Source organism: Mustela nigripes, chromosome 1 (assembly GCF_022355385.1).
Source record: "Mustela nigripes isolate SB6536 chromosome 1, MUSNIG.SB6536, whole genome shotgun sequence".
In the NCBI taxonomy this organism is placed as follows: Eukaryota; Metazoa; Chordata; class Mammalia; order Carnivora; family Mustelidae; genus Mustela; species Mustela nigripes.
The window spans coordinates 154,084,361-154,099,844 of record NC_081557.1 but is presented as its reverse complement, the minus strand read 5'-3'; the positions used below and the strand labels follow the sequence as shown (position 1 = coordinate 154,099,844).

General features: G+C 33.3%; 1 protein-coding gene across 1 annotated transcript in view; it reads right to left on the bottom strand.

Annotated features, from left to right (window-relative positions):
* MMRN1 (multimerin 1) overlaps positions 1 to 15,484 on the bottom strand; it is a 58,150-nt gene that overhangs the window by 27,387 nt on the left and 15,279 nt on the right. Inside the window, exons 2-3 of the mRNA XM_059394577.1 lie at positions 10,423 to 10,542; positions 7,541 to 7,647 (exon numbers count right to left, since the gene is read on the bottom strand). Of these exons, the coding sequence (XP_059250560.1) occupies positions 7,541 to 7,647; positions 10,423 to 10,542 (227 nt within the window). The remainder of the gene's footprint in view (positions 1 to 7,540; positions 7,648 to 10,422; positions 10,543 to 15,484) is intronic.

The following is a 15,484-nucleotide window of genomic DNA, read 5'->3' as shown; positions in this document are numbered from 1 at the left end:
CCAACTCTTGATTTCAGTTCAGGTCAAGATCGTAAGATGAAGCCTTGCATCCAGCTTTGCGCTGAGCATGGAGCCTGCTTAAGATTCTCTCTCTCCTTCTCCCTCTGCCCCTCCCTCTACCTCTCTCTCTCTCTTAAAAAAATCATTCTGGAGCATTTTTGATATGAAAACATTAAACTGATATAAAAATCAATTAAATATAAAACAATGTGTATTTCTGAAATGAAAATCAATTCAATTTTATTTTCAATAAAAATTAGTGGATTTTTATAAGCTATGTAAACTTTGACTCAAATAATGTTCTAAACTTTTTTCTTTTTTTAAATTTTATTTTATTTGACAGAGATCACAAGTAGGCAGAGAGGCAGGTAGAGAGAGAGAGGGAAGCAGGCTCCCTGCCAAGCAGAGAGCCCGATGCGGGGCTCTATCCCAGGACCCTGGGATCATGACTGAGCAGAAGGCAGAGGCTTCAACCCACTGAGTCACCCAGGCACCCCTAAACTTTTTTCATTTAAAATTGAAACAGTAGATTTGTTTTTCATAATGACAATCAATTTCCATTAAAGTTCATTTGAAATCAAGAGGAAAATGTTAAAGAACTTTATGAAATTAATCTCATGAAATAAGATTAGAAACAAAAATTTTCAAGTAAAGCAACATTTTTGAAATAATAAAAAAATTGAACAAATACTTTATCAAATAGTGTTAATAAAAATCAATAAAGGAAAATGTTTATGAAATAAAATTAGAATTTTAACGTCATATAATTTAAATAATAAATCATTTTTTAGAAAAGAAAATGTTATAGAACTTACCTAATATAATTCCTATATAGGAATATCATTACTAGTGTTTTATATTTAACATTCAGAAAATAAGCCATGTTTTAAAAAAGTGGAGAACTGCTTTACAGAAATGACATTCTTTTTTTTTTTTTTTTTTAAAGATTTTATTTATTTATTTGAGAGAGAGGGAGTAGAGCACGGGTAGGGAAGGAGTAGAGAGAGAGGGAGAAAGAGAATATCAAGCTGACTTCATGCTGAGCAGGTTCGGGTCTCGATCTCACAACCCCGGGATTATGACCAGAAATCAAGAGTCGGACACTTAGCCTACTGAGCCACCCAGGCACCCTCAGAAATAACATTCTAATAGAGATGTCAATTCTTTTTTAACCTAGGATTAGAAGACATTTCAGATATGAAAAATATATGTATTTCATTTGAAACAAAAATTAATAAGCAATTACATGAGAAAACATCAATTTTTCTAATTGTATGAAAATAATGTTTATACAACAGAACTAAAAAATACAATAAATATTTACATTCCTTGATTTATGGTGCCACAAATTTGGCCAAATGACATTTGCAAAGCTCTATGAATTAATTAAATAGGACATTCTACAATTTTCATGATTTAGTTTGTAATAAATATATTAAATGTTTAAAATGCACATAGTATTTAAGGGCTGGAAAAAAATTTGAATGCAGTCATTGCTAATTCAGTAAAGACTAACAGATAATTTGGTAGGATGGCACTATTATGTATGTTAATAGAAATGATCAACTTGCCGAGACTTGGTATCACCCATTGACTCTAAATCTGATGGAGAATTCTTTAAAGGAGTTGAGACAGTACTCTACATGAAATCATCTGTGTGACAGAAACATCATTTAGCTGGAATCATCCATGTAAAAAAAATGTCAAAAATTTTTATAAATTATTTTTTAAAACCCTTTAGAATCATTGACGAATGGAAGAGAAAACAAAACTATCAGAGAAAAAAAAAGAAAGTTCTTAAAAGGGACAAAGAATAATACATAGAAGTATCAAGTGAAAGTCTTCAGTTTTCTGCCTACTAATCTTCAGTAATTCTCCCCTCATTTTATGAAAACATAATATATGTGAAGAAAAATGAAATTTTCTCCTGACTGATTTGAAAGAAAATGGAATGGGGAAAATACCATAAATATTAAGTGACAAAAACTAATGTGATTGTGTGTGTGTACAGATTTAAAATTTTACATTTGCTCTTAGCTATAATTATTTTTTAATTTATTGTTTTAAGAGGAATCAGGTGAGGAAATTGTACTCCTAAGTGGAAGAAACAGCTATTTACATCACACAAAGATCCTTGAGAGCCAACTGTCATATGAATCTCTTTTTCTGGAATTCTTTGGATCAGGTCCCTGCCAAGGCTGTAAAAGCCTGAAATGCCTGTTTAACAAATTCAATAGTTTATGTTATCTTTTCCCAGCTCTATTTGTGGACTGGAGTTCAATACTTGTATTCATCCCAGTTTATTGCATGGGATTTAGCCGGTGGAGAAGTGCTGATAGGATCTCTTCACAGTGGAGTCAGTTACTCTCCTGTGATCAAGTTCTTGGATGATCGATGCTCTTTTATTTTTTCATTTAACAATCTTTCTGTCTTCCCAAATGTATTCCCTACCACAAGAGCTACTACAAATTCTAGGTTTCCCAGGCAATCTTATCGTATCTTGCACTTCAGCACAGACCTTTGCTTTGTTCTCTAGAACGGATTTCTCAGTCCCTTTTTCTTGGATCTTTCTGAGACATGGGTGCTAGGACAGAAGGACATTTATTTAAGTCAAATAACCTTTAAAGATCTTCATGCACTTCAGATTTTTAGAAAATGCAATATATTTTAAAAATCAGATTATTATTATTTTTTTCTATTCCCTCAATACAATTCCTCTTTTTTCCTGCATGGAAACACTGTCCTTGGTGGATCAAGGACTTAGAGAAGCAAGGTCAGCAAGCGTCAAGAGCAACAATTTGTTTATTAGGTGCCCCTTCCTTCCTTTCTTCCTTCTGTCCCTCTCTTTCCTTTTTCCTCCTCCTACTCCTTCTCTTCTTCCTCCTCCTCCTTTTATTAGGCAGTATTAACTAATGAGGTTTTTTCTTTTTTCTTTTTCTTTTCCTTCCAGACCTTTGAGGCCTAAAGATGAAGCCATTAACGGTAACTCAGTAATGAGCAAGCTTGTTCTTAGAACCAAAAACCCTCCTGTGTGACAAGACCCTTTTCCTGCTGATCCTGCAATACCAGGTGAATGCTTACTTGATGATGGTCAGTACATATGTAAAGATTTACTGAGATTTGGTAGTCAAATCAAAAAAAGCAATTTGGTGCAACAAAGACTGAAGATACATGACTTTTTTTTTTTTTTTTAAGATTTTATTTATGTATTTGACAGAGAGATCACAAGTAGGCAGAGAGGCAGGCAGAGAGAGCTGTGGGTGGGGGCGGCTAGCAGGCTCCCTGCTGAGCAGAGAGCCTGGGGCTTGATCCCAGGACCCTGAGACTATAACCTGGGTCAAAGGCAGAGGCTTAACCCACTGAGCCACCCAGGTGCCCCTATATGGTGACTTTTGACTAAATGTATCATAATTGAGCAAGATGCTTATGGGTGGTAATGTTCTTTCTTTCTTTCTTTTTTTTTTTTTTTTTAAGATTTTGTTTATTTATTTTGACAGACAGAAATCACAAGTAGGCAGAGAGGCAGGAAGAGAGAGAGGAGGAAGCAGGCTCCCTGCTGAGCAGAGAGCCCAATGCGGGACTCGATCGCAGGACCCTGGGATCATGACCTGAGCCGAAGAGGCTTTTTACCCACTGAGCCACCCAGGCGCCCCGGTAATGTTCTTTCTTAAAGGAGAAAGCATTTAATGCCACTGGAATGAATTAGATATGCAAATATATAAGAAATACAGGGACTTTTTTTGTTTTAAATATTTATATCAATTGAAGTCATATTTTAAAACAATTTTACTGGAGAAGTCCCATATTTAAAATGCTATAATAGCTTATAAAATTTATTGAATTATTCCACATTTGTAAAATGAAACATTTTTATATATTCATAACATATGGCAGGATCAGTTTATTTCAACAATTGCATGATTGTATTTTCTGCATTCATAATATCTGTGATACATTTCATAAAACATAATTTTCTTATAGAGAGGATCTGAGTAAAGTTGACTGGAATTTTTTATTTTTTTTAATTTTTTTTTTAAAGATTTTATTTATTTATTTGACACAGAGAGATCACAAGTAGGCAGAGAGGCAGGCAGAGAGAGAGAGGAGGAAGCAGGCTCCCTGCTGAGCAGAGAGCCCGATGCGGGACTCGATCCCAGGACCCTGAGATCATGACCTGAGCCAAAGGCAGAGGCTTAACCCACTGAGCCACCCAGGCACCCTGACTGGAATTTTTTAAACAGATTTACAAAGAAACTTTTCTTTCCTCCTTTCTAATTGAACATTTTTTGAACTGAAATTCCTGTCTTTTGTGTCATTACAGCAAACCACAATTTCCTTGTTCTACTTCAGAACATTTTAGAGACATCTACTGGAAAAGCACATTATTGCAAATTTTATAAAATTGGTTTAAAAAGTATATTGTTGCTGACATTAAAAAAAAAGTCTTGGAGTCCACATCACAAAATTAGGTTCTTTTCTGAAGATAAACTCTTTGATCCTCAAAAAGGTATACCAAATGTATACCAAATACATCAAAACTATTACTTTGCTGTTGAACATACTGCTTCTTCCTTTTTTTAACCAACAAATTCTATTCACTTAGACTTCTTAAAAAGTTGGTTTCCTCTTGATAGTATGACTAATATTTTAATAAGCTAATCTAGAACATTTAACAAGAATTTTGATTATCTAAATTGTAGCAAAATGAACATGTATGAAGGGTCAGTAATATTACAAACAGCATATTGTAGAGTAAGACAACAGGATGAATTGCCTCATGGATTTTGAATTACAGTATCCTTAACAGATTGGAGATGGAGCTGTAGAGGAGTTGGGGGAAGAAAGAAAAAGAAACAGGTAGAGAAGTGGAAGAGGAGAAATAAAAGAGATTACAGTGGTTAACTGTTCTATTTTATTCCTGTTCTATCAATCTTCCCTGTATATTTAAAAAGACTACTCTACTGCAATCTAAGTGAAAAAGAAATTGTTACTTTGTATTATGACATTTATTTTATTTGTGGGGATGCAACTTTTGGGGAAAGTAGGGATTTGTAAAATGTATGTAGTGTTTTGCAAATTTTCTACATATAAAATGATCTCCTGACACTGAAGTAATTATCACAGTAGCTACATGACCAGCTCAAACCCTTGAGGGTTCTGAAGAAGCTTAAAGAATGGATGAGCCACACTGATTATTCCTGTCATATTTGGGGCTGCTTGTCATATGAGACAGTGTGAAGAGTGTTGTCAAAGGAAACCTGACAATTTTCCCTTCCATGTAAGAATGAGAATATATAAAGTGTGATGGTTGTTGGGGGTGGGGAGGACTTGGACTGTAGGAAGGAGGAATCAGAAGGGGAAAATGTGTAAAGAAAGAATGAAAGAAAGGAAGGAAGGAAAAGAAGCCCAGGATAGATGAAATAATTGAAGACTGATTCAAGGGACAAAGACACAGTAGTTCTTGATACTACCAGTGCATCAACTGCACTAATAAAAAATTCAACAGCTTTTATGTATTGCAATAAAAGTGAAGAGTAGCATGGTCAGAATATAGTAGGGAGAAGTAAGGTGTTTTGTTTTTGTTTTTTTTTTTTTTGGGAATCACAGTGATATTGAGTTGATTATATGACATGACACAATGGGCATAGCTGCCATCAGAAAGTTATTCCTACCGCAGATTTCAATAGAAAGATGACTTTCACACAACAGCTTAATCAGCAGATGCCTGAATTATGAATAATTCTAATTATTGTACTGTGACAGAAGGTCATAGATATGTTCTGAAACATTGTTGTTAATGGGATTCAAGATGACGATCTGTAAATCTAATATTAAAAATATCCACAGGTTGCTTCCAAAAAGAACATGAGATGTCAGTAAATAATCAAAGCTAAACTGTTTGAATTTAATTTAAATATTTCATGTGATGCTTTGAAAAAAAAAAGGGGGGGGTGACAACACATAGTAGATGTTCAAAACTGTCAACTAGCCTTGTTTCTTTTGTGTACATTTATGATGGAATTCTATGATTTTTCCTCATAGATGTTTATAGTCCACCTTAGTGATTAATAATTGATTAGTAGGTAAAAAGGACAAAATATGAAGTAATGGCAGTTCATAATCAGCTGCAGCCTATGACATTCCTTGACATAAAGATTTTGCTTCTTGCCACGCATCAACGTTCAGTTTCGTAGGTGCAACAGGGTGTGTAATGACATTCTAAATTTCTAGAAAGGTATTCTGTGAACAAACACTTGAATCTTTAAGAATAATAATGGAATTAATACTCCTAAGATCTTCTGCATGAAAGAAGAAAAATATAGAACTAGTCAGACTTAGAAATACAGTTCTAAATACTGTTCATAACTTTTATCATCTGCTATAAACAGATTATAAACAAATATGTTTTACCACTGGGAGTAGAACTGTGCACCTCACATAAATTAGGAATCTTGTGAAAGCAGGATCATATTTGGACTTTTTTAGACTACGCTAAATTATCTTGTTTCTGAATACTTTTGGCATAGATAAAATTTTATTTAAAAGTTTATTTTACCTGATTAAAAATGCAGTACATATTCATATTATACCCTGAAAATATATTAAATTTTTATGACATCTCTGAAATTCAGGCCAAACCCAGAACAAATAGCATTACAGTTGAATTTGCCTACAGATTCTCACTGAATGGGCTAGAAAAACCATATATAACATCCTAACGGAACTGTAAGTTTCCTAGAGCTTTTGTACTACAACTTTCTTTTTTTAAATGTGAATCATAATGGTTTCTCCACACTTACATTAATTTTTAATCACAGTCTCTCACACTGCTGATTAAATTCCTCACAACTGCTAATGGTTTTTCTTGTAATATTCATTCGTTTAAAATATGTATGCTGATGCCATATCTTATTTTTCAAAGGAAACTTGTTTAAAGCCAAGAGCAACATAATAGCCACACAGATGTTAGGCCACAGCAGGTTACTATGTGTTTGATTAGCCTTGCCACCAGAAAATCCTTAAAATCACAGTTGATAAAATGGCTCTATTAGGATTTAAGAAGAAAAGCACAATTATTCATGCCACATTTGTATATTCTTTAAAACTGAATTTCATTCACATACATAATATTATTTTAAATAATTGAACTGGAACAAAACTAGAAGGTAGTTTATTTTCATATAGAATCACTTCTAATGATTATTTAAAATATAAAATTAGGATTTCTGATATTTTAATAAGGCATGTTTCCATAGCATATAGTTAAGAAAAAATGTGATAGATCTCCACTTACTCATTCTCTAAAACTAACATAACAATATAGGAATATATAAGATATCTCATTATGAGATTTGGGGTGCTAAACCAGCTACTAAGTTGGAAAGCTCTAGAGACGTAACAGTTTTAATGAGTTGGCTACAAGTTCCTTAACTTTGATTCAAAAGGGAAAATACAACTCTTTTCTTCACTGGAATCAGTTGCTTATTCTCCAAAAGTTTTATGCTTCTAAATGTTATTAAAAATTACTATTAAAATATACCTTTTAGCTGACATTTTGCTCCACTGAATCCAGGACAACACTTCCATTCCAATGAGGTAACGATTTTATGTTGCATCCTGTAGACAGGATTTGATATCTTCTGAGATCTGGAGAGGAGAGCAATTATTTGTCTCACATTAAACATCAGTTGGGATAATTAAACTTTTGGAAACAATATCTAAAATATAAGGAACATTCAATAAATGTCATCTGTTATTATTATATTCTTCATCATCGATACTATTATCATTTTATATATATAATAATAATAATAATAATTTTTTTTTTTTTTTTTTGAGAGAGAGAAAGACAGCACATGAGAGGTCAAAGTAGGGCAGGGGTAGAGGGAGAGAGAAAATCTTAAGCAGGCTCCATGCTCAGCACGGAACCAGTGTGGGGATCCATCTCATAACCTTGACTCCCGACCTAAGCTGAAATCAAGTCAGACGTTTAACCAACTGAGCCATCCTGATGCCCCTCATCGATATTATTGTTAAACTTACATTTCTTTAAATAAATTACAAAAAGCATTAAGATCTATGCTATTTGGTATTTTAAGTTTATACCTATCATTACATTTTCTAAACATAGCATAGCTTTTTCCTTGATAATACTTTTTACAAAACCAATGTTAAAACTTCTTTTAATTTTTTTAAAATAGCTTATGAGGACAATTTCTTTTATTTCAATTCTTAGTATTTCTTATATCATTAGAGTTAAAAGGATCTGTTTCCCCCTAGATCAATATCAAATAACTTAAATTTTGTAATGGTGATCTAACTGAAATTACAATGCCACTATGATTTTTAACCTGCAGTGTTCCCTTTCTCAAATTTTAAAATTTTAATTTTTAGTATTATTTCTCTCATATGGTATTTATCTCTGATAGAAAGAGACAGAGAAGAGAGGGAGAGAGGAAGAGATCTAATATGAGAAAATATTTCTGAGAAGAAACCCTGGAAGGAAAATGAAATTACAGCATTTTAACATAGTAATCAATATAAATGGTGAATGGTACTAAATGTAGGCCCTATATATGTAAATGTAAATCTATAAATACAATTTAGCCACATTATTCTTATCCCTATGACTTTAATGTTTAGCTAATATTTATCAAGTGAGGCTATTGAATCAGTATATATTACCTTGTTTAATTTTTGTATTGGTTCTATATGAAAAATATTATTATTATTATCATGATACGCTGATGAGGAACATGAGGAACAGAGAGATGAAATAACGTGCTCAAAGTTTCAAGTCTAAAAGTGATCGGGGTGGAATTTTAATCCACGCTACATGGGTTAGCCTCTCCTTAATTATCTAGCTTGTCCCCTACAACTATGTGGGGCCAACAATAATCAATTTCATGGATAAACCCTGGTCATGTGGAGGGAATGTATTGGAGCCAACTGGGCTTTAGGTGACTTGGGTTTTAGTTTCTGCTGTGACCTGAAGGGTAATTCAATATGTGTGAGGTTATTCCTCAGTTTTAAGATGAACTACAAGTTCTTCCCATATCTCAAAGTAGGCTAGTCATTTACCTGTGTTTATTTCAGTAAATTATAGTCAATAAGTAACTCTGTCCAGTGAAATAGCTCCAGTCCAGTAGCTAAAGCTAAATAGAAAGTAAGGCTGTTTGGAAAAGGACCCTTAAGAGTTTCCTAGGATGAACTCAAGCAGATAGTTGCATTATTATTAGAGTCAATGTCCCTGCTTTAGCAAACCAGATCCCCGCTAGATGTGGCTCTGGCATAATAAAAGAGAAAGTGACAAACACTGTATAGGTACTGAAATAATAAATGAATGGAGAGACACATTCAAAGATAGAGAAAGATAAGAGATGAGAATAAAGATCCATATTTCTGGTTTGTTTAGAGAGAGAGAGAGAGAGAGAGATACTCACCTTGAACTCAGAAGGGCAGTATAATAGGGTTGCTGTGGTAATATTTTCATTACTGAAGAATTAACAATGCATTCTGTGTATCATGTCGACAGGGAAATTGCCACAAAGGGAGTAAATGCTGAAAGCAGCACTGGAGCTCAGCTCTCCCAAATCCCTAAGATGTGCTTAGCTCTCTGGACCATGAACCTTAGCTATTCCTCCAGGGAGTAAGAAACACCTTGATTTTTACATATCCTTCCTGTGCACTGTTCCAGACTGCCAATGTGTCAGATTCATTGCCTCACATATTTGTATGACAATTTGCATAACATGAGCCATCATGGCCTGAATAATAATTTTAGTTTTTATTTCAGGGTCTTCCGAAACACCTTCAGATAAGCAACTAGGACTGTAGGAATTCAGAGAACTTATCAATTACTCAGCCCCACAGTTGAACAATTTTTAAATGTCCTAAATAGGCTTTTTAAAAAATGAAAATTAAATAACATGAATCATTAAAGTAGGCATAGAAAGAAAGGCCTCACTTAGCTGTTTAATCATGCACAATTACAATTAAGTTATGGACTTCTTTCTGACCTAATATGAAGCAGAAATTATCAATAAAATTTTAAAACTGCATATGAATGTCATAAGAATTAAAGGACAGGATTATTGATCAGATCATAGAATAAAGGTAATAGTAATAGTAAAAATGGAAATAAGCGTGAAAGTTAACATTTACCGAAGACTCACAAATTATCTGTCCCTAGGCTAAGCATATTACTGCATTATCTCACATATTCTAAAAATTCCCATATGAAGCATGTACTACTGGTAACTGCGTTTTAACTTACCCCCAAATCACGCATCTAATTTACTGTGATGACCCTACCCTGACCCTATTATACACATATGCACTTGGGATGATTAACTTTGTATATTCCAAAGCATACACAAATATACTATAAGCAGTGGCTATTTTCAAAAAAATGTCACGTACCTCTGAGGACAAGATCCACTCGCCCAGCCACAGGACCCTCTACCACTTGGAATATAAGTGACTTGGTTGTCTAGTATCACTGTGGGAGATAATCTGGTATGTACATAAGCACACCAATTCCTAAGGAAGAGATAAATTTAGTTAAAAAAATCATTGTCCAAAACAATTCTTTCCATGAAAATTATTTTCATAGGCCTCTATTGCTGTTGGTGTTGTGGAGTAGGTATTTTAAAAAATTGGTCTCTATCTTTAAAATATCTGGCGATGAGAGAAAACACATTTGTTACTGCATTGCTGTACACATGAAAAGTAAGGAAACACTACAAGATCAAAGTAAATTAAGAATAAATAAGAGTTAAAACTAGAACTTGTATTGTTCAGCTGTAGGTTAAGTAAAAATCCAAGACTGCCTTTATGGCAAATGTCAGTATTAGTACTTAGATTGTAGACTCAGATGTAGGCTCATTACTTCTAATGAACAATGTGCAATAAGACAAAAGCAAATAAGTAAATGCTGAAAGAATCAAAAGAGAGAAAAAATAACTATTATTAGTAGCAGATGATATGACTGTGAATAAAAAATATGAAATAGCCCAGATGCAAATGATTAAAAGAGTTCAGTGTGTAGTTAAGATCAATACAAATTTTTTATAATTAATACAAATGTATGGCCACAACATTAAGATCAGTTATGGGTCAGTGTACTAACAATAAATTTTAAAAAGACAGTACTTAAAATAGCAAATATAACATCATTCTTTTTAAATCTAACGAAAGTAGTGTAAGATATAAAATATACATTTTAAGCTTTATTGAAAGGCCCAAAAGAAAATCCAATAAATCCTATTAATGGATGGGAATAGCCAATGTAAATATGTCAATTCTCCTCAAATTAATCTACAGATTTAGAGCCTTTTTAAGCCAAACTTTAATTTGATACAAGTGAATAAGCTGATTCTTTTTTTATGTAATAAACTAAAAACACAAATTTCAGAAATTTCTGGCTTTGGCCATTACAGACTATAAGATTTACTTTCCTTTGGTAAATTCTACAAAGCTGGACAAGATATATAATGGAACAACAGACAATACAGTGAAATGATTTTTTGAGAGAAGGGAACAACATGATGTGAATTCCATATTGAATCTAGTTTTCTGTCTTCAGTTTTCAAACTACATTGCAAAGGAATAAATCCAAAGAGAGAGAGCACTGGGTGAAGGAAATATATATGAGTTTGGGGCTGCTGAGGTGGTAAGAATATGTAGATAAAATGTGGCGGGTAGCAGAGATGTCATCTTAAGTCAACATAGGGTTTTCTTAAATGAAACAAGATGGGATTGGGAGGGAGACAAACCATAAGAGACTCTTAATGTCACAAAACAAACTGAGGGGGCCGGGGGCGGGTAGGGAGAAGGTGGTGGGGTTCTGGAAATTGGAGAGGGTATGTGCTATGGTGAGTGCTGTGAAGTGTGTAAACGTGGCGATTCACAAGCCTGTACCCCGGAGCTAATAATACATTATAGGTTTATAAAAAAAATTTAAAACAAAACAAAAAAAATAGGGTTTCTTATAAATCTTGGGTTGAATACCATGTAGAGCTTGCAAATAGTAGTCTTTTCAAGGCCTCCAGAGAACAAATATTGTGAAGCTGTGTGAGCTGAACAGATTCCAGATTTTATCCCATCATGGAGAATTCTGAACAGCCAAAGAGGAGAGACTCATTAAACATCTGAGTGTTCTTCTGAACCTAACAATATCTGTATCCAGTAAGGTAAGTCTAATTTACACACACTCCAAGAAAGCCTTAACAAAAATCCCATCCTTGATATAACTAACTCCATGCCAGAACAAAAGTCAATGTTCTTTAAGGGAAGACAACAAAATCTGTTCAGAGCGTAGCATCCCAGCATAAAAAATAAATAATAATAAGAACCAGATATGTGAAGAAGGTGGAATATAGAACCAATATACGAGTAAACATCCAATAAACAGAGACAAAACAAAACAGAGATGACATAGATGTTGAATTGGCAGGCAACCAAAGACTAAAATAGTTATTGTAAACCTGTTCAAGATCATTATTGAAAAAATGAGCATAATGAATAAACTCATGGCAAATCTAAAAAAAAAAAATAACCATTACATAGAACAAAAACATACAAGATATGAATAAAAGTTGCCTGGATTGGGTTTAACAGAAGTGTGGATCCTGGACATTAAGATCAATGAACTTGGAGGTAGGGCAAAAGAAACTATCCAATCTGAAGTACTGAGGAAAAAATATTAAAACAAATTAACAGAAACTCAAGTGGTCTAAAATACATTAGAGTTCTAGAAGAGTAGGAGAAAAAGATCAAGAAAGAGCAAATAGCTGATATTCTAAAGAATATCAGTCTTCAGATCTAAGAAGCTCAGTGTATCCAGGAAGATAAATACAAAGTAAAACTTCCCTTAAGCACATTATAGATAAATTCCAGATAAAAAACATAAAGAGAGAAAGGAAGGCAGACATTGATTCAGGAAAGAAGGGATCTACCTCAACTTAATAAAGGGCATCTATGAAAAACCTACAGCTAACATCATACTAAATGTTTAAAGAATGAAAGCTTCCACTTGAGATCAGGAATAAAACAAGAATGTCTGCTCTTGTAACTTCTATTTAATATTTTACTATAAGTTCTAGTCAAGCAGTTATATATATATTATATATATATAATATAATATAATATATATATATGATTGAAAACATATCATAGAAATATATTTCTCCTATGTAGAAAATTATTAAAAATCCACAAAAATGTTACTGGAACTTATATGCAAGTATAGCAAGGTTTCAATATACAAAGAGCAATTGTATTTCTGCATACTAGCAATGAACTACTCAAAGATGAAATTAAGAAAACAATTCCACTTACAATAGCATCAAAAATGAGCCATGCTCAGGAACATATTTAACAAAGGAAGTACAAAAATTACAAAATATCATTGAAAGAAAGACAACCTAAATAAATGGAAAGCATCCATCGACTGGAAGACTTAACATTGTTAGAATGGCAATACTCCTTAAATTGATCTATATCTTCAACACAATCCCAGTCAAAATCCCTCCTGCCTTTTTTTTTGCAAAAATTTAAAGCTGTTTTTAAAATTCATGTGGAAATGTAAGAAACTCAGAATAGCTAAAACAATATTGAAAAATAAATGGAAAGGGTCACCTGGGTGGCTCAGTGGGTTAAAACCTCTGCCTTCGGCTCAGGTCATGATCCCAGGGTCCTGGGATTGAGCCCCATATAGGGTTATCTGTTCAGCGGGGAGCCTGCCTCCCCCACCTCTGCTTCCCTTTCTGTCTACTTGTGATCTCTGTCAAATAAATAATAAAATCTTTAAAAAAGAAAAAGAAAAAAAAAATGGAGGGCTCAGTCCTCACAATATCCAATATCAAAGTTTATTACAAACTACAGTAAGTGAGACTGTATTTGACCAGCCTAAGAATAGTGCTATAGATCAATGGAAGATAATTTAGAGTTTAGAAAACAAACCTTACATTTATCATCAACTAATTTTTGACAACAGTGCCAAGCAATTCAATGGGGAAAGATTGTTCTTTTCAACCAATAATGGTAAGTTAAATTGATAGCCACAGACAAACAGTTAAAGTCGGACCCCTATATCTCATACCAGATATAAAAATCAACTCAAAAATTGATCAAGACTTAAAAGCAAGAGCTAAAACTATAAGACAATTAGAAGAAAGCAAAGACATATATCCACATGACCTGAGATTATCTTGCCAATGCAATAAGGCAAGAAAGAGAAGTGAAGTCTCCCAGTGACTTCAAACATAAAAGTATATTTACTTGCAGAAAACTTAGGTTTTATGTAGAAGATCATGATGAATCTACAAAATAAATAAATAAATAAAAGCTATTGGTGATAGTGAACTTAGCAAGATCTAAAGCAAATATACAGAAAAATAAATTTTTTAATGTAGTAACTAAAATGAACTATATAAAGTTTAAGAATTTTTGTTCATGTAAAGACACCAGAAGTGATTGAAAAAGAGAGGCTATGGGGCACCTGGGTAGCTTAGTCGGTTGAATGTCCGACTTTTGGTTTCAGCTCTGGTCAGGATCTGAGGGTGGAGAGACTGAGCTTTGCAATGAATGGCTCTGCACTCAGCTTGGGGTCTGCTTAAGATTGTCTCCTCTATCCCTCTCGCTCTGCCCCTGCCCCAAACTCCCTCTCTGTGAGAGAGAGAAGGAGAGAGAGAGAAAGAGAGGCTATGAATCAGAAGATTAATATTCATAAAATATAACAAATTCCCACCAATGAGTAAGATAAGGACAAGATAAAAATAGAACAATAGAAAAACTGACAAACTACTTGAACAAACATTTTATACAAGGAAATACCAATGGTCATTAAGCATATAAAAAGGTCAATTTTTTGGTGTCCAGAAAATGCAAATTAAGATCACAATGTAATAATATCTGATACTCCAGAATAAGCAAACATTGAGAATTGAACAATCTCACATAGAGAGGATATAGAGAATAGGAGGAATCTCTTAAATACTGTTGACAGAAGTATATCTTGGTACAACCACTTTGAAAAACAATTTGTTAATATTATGTGAAAATGAACATGCAAATATCCTCTGACCCAGTGGCTATGCTTCTTGATACATATTTTAGAGAAACAATTGCACAGGTATACCAGGAATCATATATCTGAATATTTTTAGCAATAGGCATTATTTATAATTATCAAAAACTGAAAGTGGCTCAAATGTTCATTTAACATAGAATGCAGAAATACATGCTGAAATATTTACACAATGAACATTATTCACCTTTAAAAAGATGAACTATAATATTATCTAATAGCTCAAATTTAACTTATATAACAAATCTGTGTGATACAAGTGAGTTACAGAAGAAATACAGTATGATGCATTTTTCTTATGTAAAGCTAAAAAATAAAAGTGAACAATACATTGTTTAGGGATATGTGTATATATGGTAAAACTATATTTAAAAATGCACCTATTTTGTATGG